At 44.1% G+C, this 22,442-nt stretch overlaps 1 protein-coding gene across 2 annotated transcripts in view; it reads left to right on the plus strand.

The window, feature by feature from the left end:
* Positions 1-22,442, plus strand: part of sdk1a (sidekick cell adhesion molecule 1a) — a 781,818-nt gene that overhangs the window by 579,173 nt on the left and 180,203 nt on the right. For both annotated transcript variants that reach the window (XM_059979483.1, XM_059979484.1), the window contains exons 17-19: positions 4,229-4,410; positions 11,238-11,353; positions 11,895-12,090. In XM_059979483.1, the coding sequence (XP_059835466.1) occupies positions 4,229-4,410; positions 11,238-11,353; positions 11,895-12,090 (494 nt within the window). The remainder of the gene's footprint in view (positions 1-4,228; positions 4,411-11,237; positions 11,354-11,894; positions 12,091-22,442) is intronic.

The following is a 22,442-nucleotide window of genomic DNA, read 5'->3' on the forward strand; positions in this document are numbered from 1 at the left end:
AATATAAATACATATTTTAATGTCACATTTTCTGCATATACCCAACTTGCTTTACAGATTAGACAAAATCACTAAACAAAGTACTACATACACTCTTGGAGGTCGACCCGGGGCGGGGTGGGGGTGCTACCTTCCCTGAAATGAGTTTTTGCAGGGTGGTATGTCTGCTTTCATTCTGACAGGCACATACAAGCTTTGTACTCTCAAAATTTCATTTTTGAAGGCTTCCCACTTTTCAGGTAAACCTTTTCCAGAAAACAATCTGCCCCCAATCCACACTTGCCAGACCATTTTTAATACCATGTGGCACAACCTAATGCCAAGCTGTGTAGAAAGCAGAGTTTTGTCAGGCACAGTCACGTAGCCTGCAGATTCTCATGGAATTCAAAGCCTTATGGTTGACACCCCACCAATTCACCTTCATTTCTAGAATTACATAGAACCTTTATGTAATCCATCAGAGGGCAGGTCAATGTTCCTTTTTTTTGGATTTCTTTGTATTCCACACCCAATGACAAACACAAGTCAAAGAAGTTGTTATTACCAAATTTCTACTTCTAAGACTGTCAAAGCAGATGTGAAACCTGTGACATGGAATACAAAGAGAATGCCAACCATGTTAAGATATCACTTTTTGTCTAATTCTGCTAAATCTGATCTTAATCCACTACGATGGCCCTCTGAAATGCCTGTGCGTATTTACATCTGTCTGCCTGTTTTTCACCTGCTCCATCCACAGACAGGGGTTAATCCACTCATGACAACAGCACCTTCCATTAATCAGCCTTGAAGTTATTGATCAAGTAGATACTTAGAGCATATTGAAGCCAACTGATTCAATTGATTGGATGCCATGGTCAATTCCAAAAGTGAAATAGCACCAATAAAATTTTACATAGAGACACTCTTGCTTCTCTGTTAGATTGAATACCCTGGTGAAGCATGATGGCCACATTCTACTCCCTTAAGGTGCACCTATTTAATCTCAAAAACTTACGTGGATACACTTTACATCATTATCTCAGCCCTTGGTTTCCTTTTCAACATAAGGACTGGAATACCTGCACTGGAGAGGTAACTGTGGAGATGGTTGGGTTCTAAGGCATGTAAAGTAAAAGGGCAATTTTCTTTATGCTCCTCAGGGGTGATTTTACCATGAATCCATTACTTTGAATTTCCTGCTGACTTTAGTATCTGAATACATGGTTATTGTGAAAATAGAATAGCATAATAATAGGACATCTTTGGAAGTAAAGAAATGGATATGTCTAATGGATCATTGATTCTGATGTTTCTGTTTCTACAATGTTCTTCTAGTGAAAGAGGACTGGCAACTAGGATGTGAGACATCAAAGCTTATTAATGGCATTTTTTATTTACATATATATCTTCAACAATGGGGCATAGTCTCCTTTTGCACTCGCATATCATTATAATTGTTATACCCACAAGAGTTATTTTTTATGGAATTCTTTGTAACCATTTGGTCCGGCTTAGTAGTTAAATAACTTGCCGGACCCTTAGCAGCCCTGATTCACAGAGGGAGCTTGGGGTCCAAGTCCATAGCTCCCTGAAAGCAGGTTGCACAAGTCAATGTGGTGATAAAGAAGGCTTGTGGCACAATTGTCTTTATTCAGTTGAGGAGTCAGGAAGTCATGTTGCAGCTTCATAAAACTCTGGTCAGGCTGCAGTTGGAATATTATATTCCGTTCTGGTTAATCCATTATAGAAGCAATGTGATCACTAAGGAGGGGGTGCAAAAGGGGATGCTGCCTAAATTAGAGTGTATGTATATATAAGGAAAGATTGGACAACTGGCTGAGGAGAGGTATGACAGAAGTTTATAAAATTTTGAGAGGCTTAGATAGGGTTAGGGTTAGGCCCAGTAGATACATCCTTCCCTAGATCGAAATGTCTGATACTAGAGGGCATACGTTTATGGTTCATGGTTTGGGGGTGGGGGGTGCAGAATACAAAGGAGATGTGGAGGGCAAACTTTACACAGAGAACAGCCTGGATATGCTGCCAGGGGTGGTGTTTCAGGCAGACACGGTAGAGACGTTTAAGAGTCTCCTGGACAGATAGATTAATGAGCAGGGAATGGGGGGGGGGGGGGGGGGATATGAACCATGTGTGAGAAAAGGGATTAGATATTATCAGTTTAAGTAGTTCAGTACAACATTGTGGGTTTGTTCCTGTGCTGTACTGTTCTGTGTTCTGTTTGCTAAGAGGAAGAGTAGCTGTTAGAACCCTGATGAAATGAATGCAGTGGCACACCCAAGGCTGACTGAGAACCTTATTGTATAACATCGACTATAAATGAATCCCCATGTGTTTCAATGAATGGTTATCCATTTGAAGTTTTGAGATCTCCCAAAAGTGCTTCAACCACAATGAGCTCAACTACAGCTATACATTAGCCATTTGGGTAGCTCCACACAGTGCTATGCCAAATATTCCCCTGCTTTCACATTTTATGAAATTAAATAAAAGTGCTTTGATCCTTCCTGGCCTGTTAGCATTACCCATTTAATTATCTTGGACCATTGCTTCTCCTTTCTCTTTAATTGTCTAAAGTTCCCTTTGCCACATCGCATCGCACCACCCTATGTATACCTTCAGAACTAGATATTTGATGTATAAGGGCATTAGTCCTAATGTGATTTGTGAACTGTGCCTTAGCAGGACGTTTCTTCCTTTGTGCAGTGTCGTGCCACTGTCTCATAAATTGAAACCCCTCTCCTCCACGCACTACTCTATGAATTTATCTCCTGTTCTTACTAATCTTATGCAAGGTTGAAGATGGCTTGGACATAACAAAATTATTACTTCTGTTTTTGTTTAAGTTGGATGCTGAATGCTCATATTTCTCTGCAGAATCTCCTCCTTTGTCCATTTCTGTCACTGGATCCCAAGTGGACCACAACAACTGGATCTCTCCCGCTCCCATTGCAGCTTCGTTAAGTTTGAGGAGTCCTTAACCCTGACACATTGCAGGCAACGCAGCATCTGGGAATCATGCTCACAGCTGCTGAGAACTGTATCTATTTCCCTACCTGTTCCTTCCTATTTTCTAAACATTCTTTTTACTCCCACAGCTTGAATGACCAAGGCAGGTTTTTAGCTCTTCCACACTGCCTGCAAAGACTTCACTTTAAGACAGTCGTGCAGTTCAAAAATTCGAAATTAACTAATACCTTAATCACTTGTGCCTTTTTCCCTTAATTGAATGAACATATATACGTGCCTGGAAGCAAACTGTTGGAAAAAGCAAGGGAAATTTTTCATAAATAATCCTTTTAAACTTGGGCATGTGGTTTTTCAGGTTGATGGGCCAAATAGCCTAATTCTGCTTCCTGTGTCTTATGGTCTTATGACTTGATGCTTCATATGTTATAATCATTAAACATCTTGAATATTTCAGAATGACCAAGAGTTTCAAAACCATTAATTGTGTGGTTGTCATTCATTCTGATTTTTAAGCTTTTTACAATAAATGGCATGAATCAAAACTGTAGAGTGCATTTTGATGCAAAATGTTGTAAATAGGTGGATGTCATATTGATGGGTTTAAGCTGTTTAAAAGTTACATTAAAATCCAGGTATAAATTTTGTATCTTTTTTGAGGTACTTCAAGATTATCTCAGTCTACTGTTGTTTCCAGCTACTACTATTTTGTGTTTTGTTTTAATGATTGCAACAGAAATGAAACAAGTAGCCATGGATATTGGACAAGAAGCAGTGTTTGTGACATCTGATGCCAGTGCATTCAAGTTCAAGTTTAATCATCATTCAACTGTACATGAAGATAGCCAAGGAAGACAGTGTTCCTCTGAGGCCAAGATGCAAAACATATTACCAACAGCAGACAGCATAGATAGTTATGATAGCAGAAAACATGCAGTCATAAAAAATATATAGTCCAAGTCCCTGAATGTCATGTCCCGTAGAGTGATGGTGCATTGGATGTTGTCCTGGTCCAGCTTGTTCTTTCACCAAGCGAACACCTGAGGGTGGCGCCAAGCAAACGCTGGAGAGCAGCACTGATGGGAGGGGCCAGTCCCCAGCCACGCTATACTGCCTCAGGCGCTGCCCCTCCAGAACTGCTGCAAATCGATGGCATTATCATTTGTAGTTTACCTATTATTATTTGTAGTTTAGTACAGATAAAATGAATGCATTTCCACATCGGTTCCAATGATGCCAGTCTTTTATTTTGCTTTTGCAGATATCGACTTGCAGGTCTTCCGAGTGGATACCAGATGAAGAACATCACGAGCCCTGAGATAACCTACTGCCTACTTAAAGACCTCATCATTTGGACCCAGTACGAAATTCAAGTTGCAGCATATAACAGTGCTGGTCTTGGTGCATACAGCAGAGCAGTAACAGAATACACATTACAGGGAGGTAAGAAAAATGATCTTCAAAGGTAGGCTTTTTGAAGTTGTGTCTCTTCTTACTCCCTGACATCCTTCCTCTCAGTGACTTCCGTTGTACTTTTAACATCAAGCGTTAACAAAGTGAGCATCCAGGCACGTGATAATGTTGGCATTGCTGTCATGCCTTGCTGTGTCAAATAGAAATACATTTTCTTTAATCAGGGTATTCCATCACTCCATGAGAAGGGCAGAAATATAAATTACACACACTTCCCCAACTTACATTTGATATTAGTTTGGCACTAACAGAACAAATTTGTTGAAGAATTAGTCAAGTTCCTCAGCAGCTTGTGAAATTACATTCTCAGCATTTGTGAGACCAAGTCCTATCATTACAGAGATAGCAAGTATCTTTAAGGTTTTACCTGATGTTCTGCGGCATGTTCAGTTGTTTTAGGAATCTGTAATGCAAGAATTAAACAATTTTGATTTAACCTAATCCTGGACAGTCCCTGCTCAGATATCGAACAGTGAAAAAGAATCCTGACAGCAATTGATGGAGAAAACAGTCGTTCAGCTGTATTCATGGGTATTTATGTGTGGTTGAATGACAATTAAACTTGAACTTTAAAAAGAAACTGTGAACTTATAATCACATTTATTCTGTTCGGTCCTTTTAAAGGATTAATTGCTGAGGGAGATTTTTCCCCTTGAGTGCTGCATATAATTCCTTAAATCTGAGGAAAGAAACCAGATCACAGAGTTCTTTTACTTTTCATTATTACTTTAGAGCAGGGATGGCCAACCTATGGTGCATGCGCATTGCACCCCAGTGATAACAATAAAAAAGTGAGCCTACTCATGCAAAAAGTATTAACCAAAAACAGATCTGTAGAAAAAAATCTATAACAGGAATTCAAGTAGCTTAGAGCTAGAAATGGGTTTTACTGAGAATAAATCTAAAACTTTTCAATTATTTTTAGCGATTTTATTATTTCATGCACATCTTTTGGCGAATGTTATCTTCTTTCACATTAATCTGCTTTCAATTTTAAAAACATCTTCAATGAGTCAAACTAGGAAAGAAGGACTTTTGTTCTGCAGTCGTTCCATAACTGTTCAGTACACGTTTTATACTTGCTCGATCCTGAGCCGCCAAGCATCTGCACCGGCAGTACATTGCAAGTTTTTGCCAGTTTTTGCCAATTGACACTCTTGCGCTACGGATTTGTGCTTTGTTCGTCCTTTGTGAGCATTTGCAGTTTTGTACTTTTTCAAAAATTAAGCCTTGTTTTTACATTCATCACGTGCAAAAGAAAAGCAAAAAGTGATAGTAAGCATGAATTCAATGAACAGTGGGAAAGTGAGTGCTTATTTATAGCGGGTCATCAGGAAAACCGTTGTGCATTGTTTGTGAAAACACTTTCTCACATAATAGAAGACATGATCTTAATAGACACTATAAAACACAACATCAGACTGAAATAGAAGGAAAACTGAAGCTAGAGTATGGGTCTGAGATTCACAACCGTCTGAGTTACGGAAAGAATATGTGATTTAAGGAAAGGGAAGAAATCAAAAGAAGACAAAATATATTTGTTAAAAGTCTCATTAAGGTAAGTAATGTTTTATATTAAATCAATATAGCATGTAAAAATGTTAAATATATCTACAACATATTTTTACAAGAATTGAATGGGGGTACAAGAGTTGTATGGCACATCTGAACTTGTGGGTGAAAAAATTGATGCATGGAATGTATAAGGTTGGCCACCCCTGCTTTAGAGACTTTGAAGTGTGATATTATTTTGAGCAGTACACACAAAATGCTGGTGGAACGCAGCAGGCCAGGCAGCATCTATAGGGAGAAGCGCTGTCAATGCAGTTTGTCAGGACTAACTGAAAGGAAAGATAATAAGAGATTTGAAAGTAGGAGGGGAGGGGAAAATGTGAAATGATAGGAGAAGACCGGAGGGGGTGGGGTGAAGCTGAGAGCAAAAGGGGTACAGAGCTGGAGAAGGGAAAGGATCATGGGACGGGAGGCCTAGGGAGAAAGAAAGGGGGAGGGGAGCACCAGAGGGAGATGGAGAACAGGTAGAGTGATGGGCAGAGAGAGAAAGAGGAAAAGGGAGTTGGGGGGGGGGGGGAAGAAAACTAAATATATAAATATATCAGGGATATGGGGTAAGGAGGATTGATGGACTCTTGTGGTCACAAGGACTGCATTCAAAGTTCAGCCACGACAGTCAGGGCAAGAGGGTGAAATCTGCTCTGACCATACATTTTACCATAGGGTTATTGAGAAGGATAGGCCAGTCACAGCAGGCAAGCAGTTAATATTCACAGATTATACTGCCAGTCCTGAAATCTTGGCAATGTCACGTTATGTCCTCAAGAAGCAAATGGAGAGCCCTGAGGCCATTTGACAAGAACATTTTCCCTTTTGCCAGTATTCATTTCCAACACAAGAGATTCTGCAGATACCGGAAATCTCCAGCAATACACACTAAATGCTGGAGGAACTCAACAGGTCAGGGAGCATCTGTGGAGGGGAATAAACAGTTGGTTTGGGCCGAGACCCTCCATAAATGCTGCCTGACTTGCAGAGACCCCTCTCCATTTTGTATGTGTGATGCTTCATTTTTATTTGCATTTTGAATGATGAAGAGAAGCAATTTACAAGAATTTAGTATTAAGATGAAAATTAACATGTGTCCAATGCAACTACAACATCAATAAGCGTCAACTTTGAAGTCAACACATTGTTTTACCTGTGTGAACAGAAACTAAAAAGCTCAGAGTAATTTGTATGTTAGAAACTATCTTGCTGTTACCTTGGTTCCAAGCACTAATGAAATAATGTTATGCCAGTCAGATTTCATGCAGGTTGGTATTAAACTAGAAGAAAATAATTGTACTTTCAATCTCACTGCCACCTTTTCTTTTATGTGAGTGTTCCATCTAGTAACTCTCATGTCGTGACCCCCATTGTATTTCTAATTTGAAATTACAGTTTTTCATTGTTTCACTACTGTTCAAAAAAATAACTCAATTAAGCATAGGCTTAGTAGAACTTGGTTCTTTGCGCATTACGGAATATTTATACAATGTCACAGATTCTAGACGAGAAAATCTACTGATACTGGAAATCCAAGCAACACACACGAAATTCTGGAGGAACTCAGCAGGCCAGGCAGCATCTTTGGAAAAGAGTTAACAGTAGACGTTTCCAGGCTGAGACTGTTCATCTGGATTTCATCAAGTCCTGATGAAGAGTCTCGGTCCAAAACATTGACTGTTTACTCTTTTCCAAAGTACATGAATGGAAAAGCTTTGGAGGAACGTAGGTAAAATGCAAAAGAGTGTGACTGGCTGTGGTAGGCAAATTGTTCAGCTTGAATGTTGAGCCAGAAAGTCTGCTTCCATGCTGACTCTATATGACTCGGATTATCAGCTAGCAGCCTGCGGTATAAGCAAGGCAGAATGTTCAGTGGCAAAACCAGGTGTTGTGCCACTGAAACTAATGTGACACTACCTTTTATATGTATCAAATGAGGGACTTACAGTAGCAAAAATGAAATCACTCATTCATTGCCCAGTGAACTGTGGAGTATACAGGCATCACGCAGGTCAGTGCCCAGCATCCTCGCTGAAATCACGAATATTCCATTTTGTGTCACGTTCAACTTCAAGTTTATTGTTACCTAACCATACCTATATACAACCAAACAAATCAATGTTCCTCAGGAATATGCTGCACCCGCAATACGTAAACCAAAATATTATTACAGTTAAGTTCGTAAAATATAATTCGAAGTGGCAGTGGTGCGCAGCATAGGTAAAGGTATGGTAAACAGTAAACGGCTTACTGTCCTCGTTACGTGATCTCAGTTGTGACAGTGTATTTAGTACTCAAGCAACTTTGGGGAAGAAGTTGTTACCGAATCTGGCAGTCCCAGTCCTGATGCTCCTATGCCTCTTTCAGACAGTAGTGGGGCAAAAGGGTTGTGGGGTGGGTGGTAGGGATCCTGAACAATGCTTCATCAGTCACCTGAACTCTACAGTGCTGGTTTCCTCATGATCTCCTGCATGCCGCACAACACACGCAACATTATGTGCATTCAGAATGTGACACCAGCTGGTGGAAAGTGGGAAATGGAAGACAAAGGAAGGGGTTAGCCCAGACAGATTACATTTTTATTTTGAGTTGTGTGAACAATTCTTCCAATCATTTCACTAATAAAACGTCAGAAATTGTAGTTGGCTGCCGTTCAAAAGTAAAATACAATACTGAAGCTGTCTGAGTTTTCCCTGCAGAATCCTGAAGTTGGGTGGCCTTGGCTATCATTTGAAGCTCTGTTATGACTGGACCTTTCTCAACTTGCTTTCTCAGGTTGATACTCGGCTGCTGAAAATACTTAGAAACATACCAACAGCTACAATGTTAACGAGTATTTCTTCCCGTGACTTCCCTTGGAATTCCCTACACATATTATTATATCCCAGAGAACAGTTGAGTTACTGAAGTGTTACCATCATCAGTACAGCAATTAAACAGATAAATATGACACACACTACATTCCATAATTAATAATAAGAAAAATAAAACAAAATCTAATAAGGACACGGTATCTATGTGCCTAACTTTGGCACAAAATCCTATAAGTACCCGAGTAGCCAGACTGTTGTCCCTGATCTATCCAAAGTGACTTTCGTTATCTCAGGGCTTTTTACTGAATTGTGGTATTTGTACTGTTATATCCACCACAATCAATTATATATGTCCTGTTCCTTCAAAGTAGGATACCCTCCTCTGTCCTGACCCCAGATGACCCCATGGAATGTGGCATGCCTGGAGTTAATATAGCCTTTTACCACAGAATGTTTATTATAATCCTGATTTGGTGTGACCTTGTTGGTTCTCTCTAATGTACAATAATATTTTCAAGAATGGCTGTAACTTTCTGGTCTACTTCTGTAAAATCCACAGCATCTTTCCTAATTCTTTGGGTTCACCAACTTCAGATAACATCTCCCAGCTGGCTTGTGCATCCATAACCCATGGCTCATTTGTTCAACATTGTTTAAATGAATGGCTTGCTAAGGGAGGTTGCATGTTGTTTTAGGGTCAAGTTGAAATGTAAAAAATCGACTGGATTTTTCTTCTATAGCATTGACTGTTTTTTGCAAATACACTGAATTTGATCCTGTCTCTGAATTTGATCAGTCATCTCTGACGTTCCACCTTTAAATGTTTCGATTTTCATCTCATTAGCACTGTTATTGTGAAGAGCTCACTGCGGCTGTAGCTCTGGGCCTGTTGTTATTGTGTCAGCATTGCCAAACACTATTATAATACTTTTTATTTTAGGGCAATATTTTAAATTTTACGCACATTAGTATAACTTGGGAATTGTACGTTCAAAGTTCAATGTACATTTATTATCAAAGTACCCGTAGGTCACCATATACAACCCAGAGATTCATTTTCGTGTAGGCATGCTCAATAAATCAAATAACCATAATAGAATCAATCAGTGAAAGACTGCACCAACAGGGCGGGCAAGCAGGGTGCAGAAGACAACAAGCAGCAATTGCAAAAAGAAAAAAAAGAAATAATAACAATAATAATAAATAGAAAGCAACAGATATCGAGAACCTGCGATAATTTGATTATTCAGTGCATTTACCTGTTTGTTTTCTACCCATGTACCCAGCTACTTCTGCAAATATATTACGAATCAGATCTAGGCAGATTAGAAGAACTGATATTTGGGAATAATTTTAAAAGGGAATCTCATCAAAAGAAGGGTGAATCAACCTGCACCGCTTTTATTAGACTTATTATCATCCCTATAATAAAATATTATCATTCAGAAAGGAAGACATGGTCTTAGAGTTATACAGCATGGAGACATGTTAAATTTTCTCTATCTTTTAATTGTGCTAAGCTCAGTTGAAGCCAGTGAATTTATTTATTTATTGGTGATACAGCTCAGAGAAGGCCTTCCTGGCCCTTCGATCCATAGTTTCCTTACAACACCCGACAAACCCTAACCTAATCCCAGGGCAGTTTACAATGACCAATTAACCTACCCAATACGTCTTTGGACACTGGAGGACTCAGAGAAAACCCACGCATTGCACAGGGAGGACATACAGAGACTCCCTCAAGAACAGCGAACTACGAACTCCGGAGCGGCCCCAGCTGTAATACCGTTAAGCTAAATACCACGCTACTGTTACTGTTATTTGGCCAGAGAACTTTGCTAGAGAATTTCAAGCTGCAGGTCATGTATTTTCGTGTTTTTGCACACAGCGAAGGTGATAAAGGTGTTTATAATGAAGCAATATTTTTTATCACAGTGCATTCTATAAGCAGGGTATCATTCTCCGTTAAGTCGAGGATGTCAAGTTCCTTCCAAATGCACAGTAATCTAAATGATTTGACCTCATTTTAGCTTGTTCACTGCAGAGTGTGGTGAACTACATATACCTGTCTGGACATGCCCCCCCCCACCCCCCGCTGACTGCTCCTGTGGCTCCTCCCACGGACCCCGGTATAAAGACGATTGGAGACACAGCCCCGGCCTCAGTCTCCAGGATGCAGTGTGGTGGTCAATTGCTGCTTGTTCTTTCTTCCCGCCAATAAAAGCCTATATCTTGCCTCACGTCTCCGAGAGTTATTGATGGTGCATCACAGAGTAAAGAATGTGAATTTTGACAAAATTGACAAAGCATTTAAAAATTCTGCGTGACTGATTCATTAAAAGAAAAAGTTTGCTGAGCTTATCACTATCATTTGGTATATCATGATTTCCGAAATATAGATACTGATTGTTTTCTTATATACAGTCCCAACAGCACCCCCTCAGAATGTAGAAGTGGAAGCTGTAAACTCCACCACCATCAAGTTTACGTGGGATCCTCCCCCTCAGCAGTTCATAAATGGCATCAACCAAGGCTACAAGGTAATACAAGAGATTGTAATATCTAAAATTTAAATCAAATATTTCTCAGTTTATAGAAGTGAAACCAATCATATCATTGACATGTTACTTTGAGCAACTGTATTGACAGTTAGTACTGAAACAAGCAAATCAGGACATAGTTTGAATTTGTTGATTGGGTTGATATCCAAAATGGCATTAGGATCCTCTGCATCTTAAGGCGAAGAAAATGAGTACATCAGCTTCTTTTAGTTATGTCCCACTGTCTCTGCTCCACATTTCTCCCAGTCCCTCCTTTCTCTTTCCCTGGGGCAAAGAGTATCTATGTCTGTAGAATGAGGGGAAAAGATTACACAATTGTGATCACAATTTTGGTAATCCACTGCCACTCTCACAATCGTTCATTATATACCACATCTTGAAGAAAGCAGGGGATGGGGGTTGGAGGAGAAAATTATCGAATAATACATAAAAGATTTCTTTTTGAAATTGTGGATTTAGATTTCTGTGTACATATATATTTACAAAGTTTTCCCCATTTCCAACGTTTTTTTCTCATCAGCTCTTTACTAGGATTGCGGACCCACCAAATACAGTTGCAATGATGACAATCACCCCTGATTTCCACGGAACGCGCCATGAAGCCCTAATTACCGGCCTCAAGAAGTTCACAAAATACAACACATCTGTACTGTGTTTTACAACACCAGGCAATGGTCCCGAAAGCCCACCCAAGTTGATTCAAACTCATGAAGACAGTGAGTACCTGAGAAATGTCACTTCACTATGTAGCTTTATTCATAGGAAAATTCATAAAAAGGATCTGTTGGAGCTAATTTGAACTACAGGGTGCTGAGAAGGAAGGAGATGATACAGGTGGCCATGCAGTAAAGCATCCTACAGAAGAACAGGATGAAGTTGAAAGTAAAATGCAGAAGTCTGGAAGTAGAGAGTACAAAACCCAAGGGAGAAGCTAGACTTTCCTTTGTTTAAACATTTAAACAGGAAGGTGTAGAGGATCACATTAATATGTTGATTTGAAGTCACCTTTCTCCGATACTTTGGTTTTCCCAAGTTGCTTTTTCTAGTGGAGTAAGAGAGAGTTATTTATATTACTCTTTGCCTCTTCTGGGAGACAAATGTGTAAGTATATTCCAGTTCATTGGAACAGGCCAAGCTGAAGAAAGCATTTGCACATTCAAAAGAGAGAGTTAATTTTAAAGCATATGTTCAGGCAGACTTTAAAGGGTTGGTGCAATTGTAAGCCTGCTGGTTCTTGATGGTAGTGTTGGAGTTTTATCGCCTGTTTAAGTGCTGTTCTGAATCCTTATGTGAATGAGAAGAGCACACAATAAACTTAATGTAGCTAAGGCACAATCATACAATTGGTGAGTTTTAGCTAGAATGAAATCAGCAGTCCTAAATATTCTAATTTCTGCCCTATGGAACTCAGCAATATTATGGAAAAGGAATTGAGAACCATTGATGCAGGAATCATAGAAGCAGATTTGCATGTTTCATTGTATTTGTAAATCAAGTCATCGTTCTAGTTTGGACTGGTATTTTATTTGTTTGTCTCCCAGCTTTATTTAGAAGTATATCCTTATTTACATAATTTTTCAAAATAAGCAGGAAAGCAGCAAAATATGTTCCGAATGGAGGAACCCTCTCTTCGTGATTTGCTTCTTCCTAGAACTGGAAGTGCAGGCAGAGAGCTTGCTGCTGCAGTTGGTGAAAACTCATGACAACAAAGCTTAGAGACTTTTACTTTCTTTATATACAGTGTGAATGTTTCTGAAAAGACCAAAATATATTGTCCATCCCTAACTTGTCTTGAGAAAGCTGTGAGATAAGTTCCCTGTTTGAATCTCTGCAGTCAAACTGTTGTAGATGCTGTATTGGTGCTGTTGGGCAAATTCTTCCATGACTTTGATTCAGCAACGAAGAAAGAATAGTAATATATTCCCAAGTCTGAAGGGCGGTAAACTCTGTCAGGAATGTGGAGGTCCGATCACAAACAAGAGAAAATCTGTATTCTCACTGCTTACTGTGTTTGTGCTGTGGTTAGTGCAGACTGTAGGTTTGAGAGGTGCTATTGAAGAATCCTTATTTAATTGCCACAGTGCATTTTGTAGATGGTATACATAGTGTTGGAGGGAATGCATGGGCAATCTGGCAGTTTGAGCCAATCTTTTTTCTTGCCTTCTTTCATAGTATATTCCATCATCTAAAGTCTTATGTCTCCCACTTATCGTTTCTCAGCCCCTATCATTACCTCCACCCTTTTCTCTCCCCACATGACTCCATCTGACATTCCACCTCCTCCCCCCCCCCCCCTTGATCCACCTATCACTTTACAATTCTTGCCACACCACCCACCTCTCCCAACTCTTTATTCTACATTAGTGGTCACCAGCTTTTTTAAGCCCAAGATTCCCCACCTCAGCCTTAGTGAAAAGCGAGATCGACTAGTTACATGCATGCACAGTGGGGCAGAAAAGACCGGAAGTAAAACCCTGTAACCCAGAAGTAGAAATAATGTAATGTAGCGATGTGCTACACACAGTCGGTAAAGCTGTTTCGAGACTAGTTTATTCAAACTTCGCGGTGCTGGCATTTAATCCCTAGCACCTGCCCTCTCCAGGCGGAAATGACATTAGAGGTGCATTACCAAAGTCTCTCCCAGCTCGCTGGCTATTTGTGAGCCAGTTCACCTGAGCAGAAAGTGGGTCGCCACATAACACCCCCCCCCCCCACCAGAACCGGCGATACACCACCCAATGTCCACAGTCTGGGCCGGACTCTGTTTGGGAGGTCTGCCTCTGCGCCGCAGTGCCTGAATCTTGACCGGCTGTGCCAAGTCCATATGGGCTGGTTTGAGTTGGTCCACCATGAAAACCTCCTTTTTCCCCCCAATGTCCAGAACGTACGTGGACCCGTTGTTGTTGATCACCTTGAACGGCCCCTCGTATGGCTGCTGTAGCCGTGCCCGGTGTCCGCCCCTTCGCACAAACACAAACTTACAGTTCTGCAGGTCTTTGGGTACGTGGGTCGGGGTCGGTCCGTGCTGTGAAGTCGGTACGGGGGCCAGGTTGCCGAGCCTTTTGCGTAGTCTGTCCAGGACTGCTGCGGGTTCTTCCTCTTGCCCCCTTGGGGCTAGTATGAACTCTCCTGGGATGGCCAGGGGTGCGCCGAACACCAACTCGGCCGACGAGGTGTGCAGATCCTCTTTGGGTGCTGGGCGAATTCCAAGCAGGACCCAGGGAAGCTCGTCCACCCAGTTAGGTCCTCTCAGGCGGGCCATGAGAGCCGACTTCAAGTATCGGTGGAAACGCTCCACTAGTCCGTTCGACTGTGGGTGGTAGGCAGTTATGTGGTGTAGTTGCGTTCCCAACAGGCTGGCCACAGCCGACCACAGGCTGGAGGTGAACTGGGCGCCTCTGTTGGAGGTAATGTGGGCTGGTACTCTGAAATGTGCTACCCAGGTTGCGATCAGTGCTCGGACGCAGGAATCGGCAGATGTGTCGGTGTGCGGGACCGCCTCTGGCCACCTCGTGAACTGGTCTACCATAGTTAGGAGGTACCGAGCTCCTCAGGACACTGGTAGGGGGCCCACGATATCCACATGAATGTGGTCGAACCTCTGGTGGGGGGGGGTTCGAACTGCTGCAGCGGGGCTTTAGTGTGCCGCTGCACCTGGGCTGTTTGGCACTGCGCGCACGTTCTGGCCCATTCACTGACCTGCTTGCGAAGTCCGTGCCACACGAACCTGCTGGAGACCAGCCAGATGGTTGTCCTGATAGATGGGTGCGCCAAACCGTGTATGGAGTCAAAAACTCGCCGCCTCCAGGCTGCCGGGACAATGGGGCGAGGTTGGCCGGTAGCCGTGTTGCACAGGTGGGTCCTCTCACCTGGGCCTACGAGAAAATCCTGCAGCTGCAAACCCAAGACTGTGGTCCTGTAGCTGGGCATCTCTTCGTCTGCCTGCTGTGCCTCCGCCGGTGCCGCATAGTCCACCCCCAGGGACAGGGCCTGGACACCTGGTCTGGAGTGTGCGTCCGCCACGACGTTGTCCTTTCTCAAGACATGCTGGATGTCCGTCGTGTACTCGGAGATGTAGGACAGATGTCGCTGCTGGCGAGCCGACCAGGGATCGGACACCTTCGTGAATGCGAAGGTCAATGGTTTGTGGTCCGTGAATGCGGTGAACTTCTAAGATGTACCTGAAATGCTGGATTGCCAGATACAGTGCCAACAGCTCCCAGTCGAAAGTTCGGGTGGTCGTAGGTGCTTGCTGAAGAACGCCAGGGGTGGCCAGCGCCCCTCGATGAGTTGCTCCAGCACCCCTCTGACTGCTGTATCAGATGCGTCCACCTTGAGGGCGCTCAGAACGTCCATTCTGGGGTGCACCAGCATCGCGGCATCTGCCAAGGCTTCCTTGGCTTCAACGAAAGCAGCCGCGGGCTCCTCGTCGCAAGTAATGTCCTTGCCTTTACCTGACATCAGGGTGTACAAAGGGCGCATGATCCGGGCTGCTGAGGGGAGGAAACGGTGGTAGAAGTTCACCATACCATCGAACTCCTGCAGGCCTTTGACCGTGTTGGGCCGGGCAAAGTGGCAGATCGCGTCTACCTTGGCGGACAGAGGTGTTGCCCCGTCTTTGGTAATCCTGTGGCCCAGGAAGTCAATGGTATTGAAACCAAACTGGCATTTGGCCGGGTTGATCGTGAGGCCGAAATCACTCAGGCGGGAGTAGAGCTGGCGGAAGTGGGACAGATGCTCCTGGCGACTACTGCTGGCTATAAGGATGTCGTCCAAATAGATGAACGCAAAGTCCAGGTCGCGTCCCACTGCATCCATTAGCCGCTGGAACATCTGTGCGGCATTCTTCAGGCCAAACGGCATTCGGAGGAACTCGAACAGGCCGAACGGGGTGATGAGTGCTGTTTTGGGGATGTCTTCAGGGTGCACCAGGATTTGATGGTATCCCCGGACGAGGTCTACTTTGGAAAAGATTCTTGCCCTGTGCAGGTTTGCTGCAAAGACCTGTATGTGTGCACAGGGTAGCGGTCTGGAGTTGTAGCCTCGTTCAGCCTGCGGTAGTCGCCACATGGTCTCCAACCCCCATCCTCTTGAACTCCTCCTTCGCCGGGGGGGGATCCTTCGTGCATGGGCATGGAGGGGTGGTCCCTTGGTCGGGATGTGGTGCTGAACCCCGTGTCTGGGCATGGCTGCCATGAACTGCGGTGCCAGAATCGATGGAGAGTCCGCCAGGATTCTAGTTAATTCGTTGTCCAACAGCGTGATGAAGTCCAGGTGTGGGGCTGGCAATTTGGCTTCACCCAGGGAGAACGTCTGGAAAATCTCGGCATGTACCAGTCTTTTCCCTTGCAAGTCGACCAGCAGGCTGTGAGCTCGCAAGAAGTCCGCCCCCAGGAGTGGTTGGGCCACCGTGGCCAGTGTGAAGCCCCACGTGAACCGGCTGGCGCCGAACTGCAGCTGCACTGTGCGGGTGCACCTAACTCTAACCCTAAACCCTAACCCTAACCCTGTTGGCCAGCCGCCATAGTCATTAGCAGCAGCTGGCCCTGGCCCTTGTAGGGCGGGTGACAACGGCGGACTTCTGTGCCCCACCGCTGGTGGTAGAAACACCACTGTTCACTGTCCTCCTCACTCCTGCCTCTGTGTTGTGTGCGCCCCCCTGCCGGGCCTGGTCTGCTCTGCTGTTGGGCGTGTGGCCTGGTAATCTGACCGACCAATGCCACGCTCTCCCTCTCGGCTTTCCACAGCACATCTGCCCGGGCCGCCACCTTCCGGAGGTCGCTGAAATCTGCGTCAGCCAGCAGCAGATGTATGTCCTCGGGCAGTTGCTCTAGGAACGCTTTCTCAAACATGAGGCAGGGCTTGTGTCCGTCAGCCAGGGCCAGCATCTTGTTCACCAATGCTGACGGCAGCCTGTCTCCCAAACCGTCCAGGTGAAGCAGGCGGGCACCCCGTTCACGCCGTGAGAGGCCAAAGGTCCCTATCAGTAGCGCTTTGAATGCTTCATATTTGCCTTCTTCCGGGGGCGACTGTATGAAATCCGCAATCTGGGCGGCCTTCTCCTGGTCAAGGGCGCTCACCACATGGTAGTAACGCGTGGAATCAGAAGATATCTGCCGTATCTGGAACTGGGCTTCTGCTTGGCTAAACCACGCACATGGTCGCAGCGTCCAGAAAGTTGGCAGTTTTAGTGAAACTGCGTGAACAGATGAAGAGTCGGTCATCTTTGGTCCAAATCCCGTTTGGACCGTCGGGGTCACCAATTTAGCGATGTGCTACACACAGCGCTGAAATAACGACACGCAGTCGGTAAGTCATTTCGAGACTAGTTTATTCACACTTCGCAGCGCTGGCATTTAATCCCTAGCGCCCGCCCTCTCCGGGCGGAAATGACGTCAGAGGTGCATTACCAAAGTCTCTCCTCGCGCGCTGGCTATCTGTGAGCCGGTTCGCCTGCGCAGAAACTGGGTCGCCACAGTATAAACACCTGGGGTCCTTTTTTGCATCACGGACCTGTTTAATATTGCCAATATTCTTGCAGACCGGCCAACAGGGGGGTGGGGGGGGGGGGGCGGCTGGTGTTAAACAGGGCTGGAATACACCGATACAGGTTCCTTACGTCCCATCTATTCCGCAATTTCGCGGCTCTCGGCACTTAGCTTCTGTCCCCCCCTTGCTCACATTTTTTCCCCTGAAAAATCTCAACGCGTTTGACCTTAAGTGCGGGGTGCTTGCACTCAAGGTGCCGAAGCCATTTTGAGGGCTTCATTGCCTTGGACAGCCTCCCGGCCCGAACTCCGGCCTCCCGCCCGCCCGCCGCCAGACGACTTGGCCAGGTGCAGCTAGTCGCGGGTGGGGTGAGAGGACAAGGTCAGGGCCGGAGGTCCCCATACCGGGGCCACAGCGGTAGCAGTACGGAGAGAGCAGCCAACTGAGTGAGGAGTGTGACAGGGCGCCAGCCCGCCACCACCCCCCCCCCCCCCCGTAGGATCTATCGGCCGACAAGTTTGTTTTAGTAGATTGCAGTGCGTTAGCTGCTCTGATACTTTGGAAACGCTGAGCCCGAATTAGGTCGTCTGCGAATATTTTAGCACTGGGTTCATCTGTCCGCGCTCTGGGCCGGTGGCAACAGCAGTTCCCAAGGCCAACCAGTGATCCCTGGCACGAGGGTATCACTGCGTTTAGGCGACTGATGACCTCGCGTGGGTTGAAGTTCAACAGTGGGCATGACAGGGAATGAGGAAAGGCGCAGCTGACTCATATTGTTTCCTCGTGGTCCGGTGGTTGGGGACCATTGAATTACACTGTGTAGTGCGGGGGATCTACACATGTGCTCTGGGCAGAAAGAACGGAACTAAAACCCCGCAACCCAGAAACAATTTCTCAACAGTATTTGTGTATTTATTTGCCTTGTTTTTTTTGGGCTCTACTGGGAAAGTCTCAAAGATTGACCAGTCGATTGCGATTGACGGGTTGGCGACCACTATTCTACATGTTTCTGTTTGTTTTGGCATTGATGGAAGGGCTCAACACAAAATATTGACTGTCCATTTCCCTTTGGCAGATGATGCTTCACCCATTGAGTTCATCTAACAGTTTATTTTGACTGTTCTTATCCATTGCCTGAGCTGGATCCATGCAGACAAATGGGATGTCTTCTTCCATACTCTTTGCAGAGCTGGAGTGGGACCTGCACCTGGAACCACAGAATTTATCTTGCAGGTCCAGTTGTTTCTCGCTGAGAGGACTCCTCTGATAATTAGAAACATTTAAAATCTGTGGAAGTACCAGCAATATCATGAGGAATTCCACTCATCCTGCTAATGGACTGCTTGTCCCGCTCCCATAGGGAAGGGGCTACACAATATCCACACCAGGACCACTGAACTCAAAAACAGTTGCTTCCCCCAAGCAGTCAGGCTCATCAAATCCTCCACCCATTAATCTACCACCATCATCCCCACCAGCATTACAGCCACTCCTCTCCAAAATCCCCCATGCACTGCCACTTGTACTTTGTGTTTTGTAGGATTGTTTTTATATTTATATTCAATGTGGGGTTTTTATGCCTATTGTGTTTGTTTATGCTGCATCGGATCCAGGGTAACAACCATTTTGTTCTCCTTAACATTTGTTTACAGCAGAAGGGCAATAATTAAATCTTGAATCTTGAAGTAAATTTAACTAATTTAATACTTTTTAATTTCTTAATGAAACATATTAGTTATAGAACATTAAGGTTGATTAACGTAATGAAAAGAACACAATGTTTACACGGTCTAATCTTTCCAATCCTGGCCAGTGATCCCATTGAAGTGTGTGAGACATGCATAAACACAAGGGAGTGACTAGGAAATGCATTCCGCTGTTCAGATCAGTGCAGCTGTACTCCACCGCTGAACTCAATGGTGAGTCCAGCAGCCAAGCAGGAGGCCAGAGGGGCTGATTTTGAAAGCCCTGATAGATTCTCTTTCTTCCTCCCTCATAAGTCATGAAGTTATACAGCATAGAAACAGGTCCTTCAGCAAAACTGGTCTGTGCTGACCAAGATTCCCATGTAAGCTAGTCCCATTTTCTCTCATTTGGCCCATATCCCTCTTAACCATCCCTCTTTTTATGCCATGGACCAATACCATTAAGCAAGGGAGTCCATGATCCTCTAGCTGGGAACCCCTGCTCTAAACCTTTCCTACCTAAACGAGTATCTTTCAAAAGCTAAAAATGTACCTGCTTCAACCCTCTTGATTTTCCATTAAATCTATCTCTTCTCAGCTTCACCTCTACCCTTTAGTTCTTGATTCCCCACCCCTGAGAAAAGACTGTGGGTGTTGATCCTATGTATGTTCCTCCTATACGCCGATGAAATACATCCCAACTTGCTTAACCACTCTGTAACTTAGTCTCTCAAGGCAATATCTTTGTAATCTCCTCTGTACTCTTTCCAGGTTTGTGTCATAATTTCTCTGGTGGGCTGACCAAATCTGACACCATATTTCAAGTGCAGCTGCACCACCATCTTGTACAATTGCAATATCCTCAGTGGTGACTGATGAAGGCCAGTTCTGCTAAAAGCATTCTTCAGCATGCTGTCTGCCTGCAACACCACTTTCAGGAAACCATGTTCTTGTACTGAACACAAGAGGTTCAGCAGATGCTGAAAATCCACAGTAACACACACAAGACTCATCAGGTTAGGCAGCAACTATGGAAAGGAATAAACAATGAAGAGGAGCCAAGTGATCCTGGCAAAACTCAGACTGGGCTTTGCGGAGCGGGATATCGGGATTCCATTAGGTTGTTGATCACTGAGTGTAGAATAAGGGGAAATAATTAGCCAAAAAATTACTTTTTCTGGGACATACAGTACTTAGAGAGCCTTAGAGAGAGAGAGGGAGAGAGAGAGAGAGGGGGAGAGAGAGAGACATACACACACACACATACATACATACACACACACACACACACACACACACACATACATACACACACACACACACACACACACACACACACACACACACACACACACACACACACACAGTGCCTAAGACTTTTGCACAATACTGTATTTGCCAACATGGAGCAGAGAGCAAATTTGTAAATCTGGTGGGAACAAAGGATGTTGAGAATGGTGAGGGTAGAGCGCCATGGGAGGGGTGTAAGACAGGTGACAGGAGATATGCCAGGGCAAGGGGTGGCACAGGACGCACCCAGCCCTAGGTGAGATCATTTGATTCAAAGCAATCGGTTTATTGATCATTAGAGAATATCTCTGGTGCTTCTTACTCCCTCCCCTCTCCATTCCCCCTTTTCCCAACCATGATTCCCATCTCCCTGCCCCTTTCCCACTCAGAGACCAATATCAGAATCAAGCTTATCAACACATATGTCATGAAATTAGTTTTCTCTTGCGGCCGCAGTACAGTGCAATACCTAAAATTATTACAGTACTATGCAAAAGTCTTAGGCATCCAAGGTACACATACGTGCCTAAGACTTTTGCCCAGTTCTGTACAAAAGCTAATTTTCCACTTTGGCTTGGCTAAAGACATGGCTAGTTTTGAAACACAGAACATTGTCTTCTCCCGTCGTCTTTGCTGTATCCAGTACTCTTAGCATCCTCTTGATATCAAGTGGAGTGAGTTAAATGGCTGAATCACTATTCTGTGATAGTGGAGATCTTACAAGGAAATAAAGATGGATAAACCACTGGTTAAACATTAGTTGTAAATATTCAGCTTTGCATTAAGCACTAATGCTTGACCGCACTATCATTGAGAAGGGGCGTTCTTGGAGCCTCTTCTTCCAAATTAAGTTTAATTGTCTGGAACATTCATAACTGGATGAGGCCAGACTGTAAAACTTTGATTTGACTCATAAGTTGTGACGTTGCTTCATTCTGTCCATTGCATAATGCTTTGGAATGCATGTTAACCTATAAGACCATTTGACATGGGAGCACAAGTAGGCCATTTGGCCCATTGAGTCTACTCCACCATTCCACTATACCTGATTTGTTATTCTTCTCAGCCCCATACTCCTGTCTTCCTCCCATAACCTTTGGCACTCTTACTAATCAAGAAACAATCAACCTCCAATATTTTCACAACTTATGAAGTTTGCATCTTATGAACTAGGGTTAATCTCTTAGCTTGATGATACTAGCAGAGTGAGGCACATGCTGGGCAATGACATTACTGATTTTGTTGCATAGATTTGTGCAGCTATTCATGGTCTGTAGTGCCTCATGGATGCCCATTTTCGACCTCCCAGGCCTGCCCTGAGTGTGTTCTATTTAGACAATACTAGTACCACACAACACGATGAAGGAGGTCTTTGGTGGCGATGGGATTTTATGTTGACAAAGTTTGTGCGGTGATCAGTTCTATTAGCATCACTGTGGACAGATGCATCAATGATCCGTTGACTTTGCCCTTAAGGATTTGGCGAGTTTGGTCAATCATGGACTCCTCTCACTATCTTCAATGGTTCTCCCAAGTGGGGAAGCAGCAACTCATCAGCTGAGAGAGACATTCTTGACGTCATCATCCAGATGCTGAAAAGACAA

This window comes from Hypanus sabinus, chromosome 9, assembly GCF_030144855.1.
Source record: "Hypanus sabinus isolate sHypSab1 chromosome 9, sHypSab1.hap1, whole genome shotgun sequence".
Taxonomy (NCBI): Eukaryota; Metazoa; Chordata; class Chondrichthyes; order Myliobatiformes; family Dasyatidae; genus Hypanus; species Hypanus sabinus.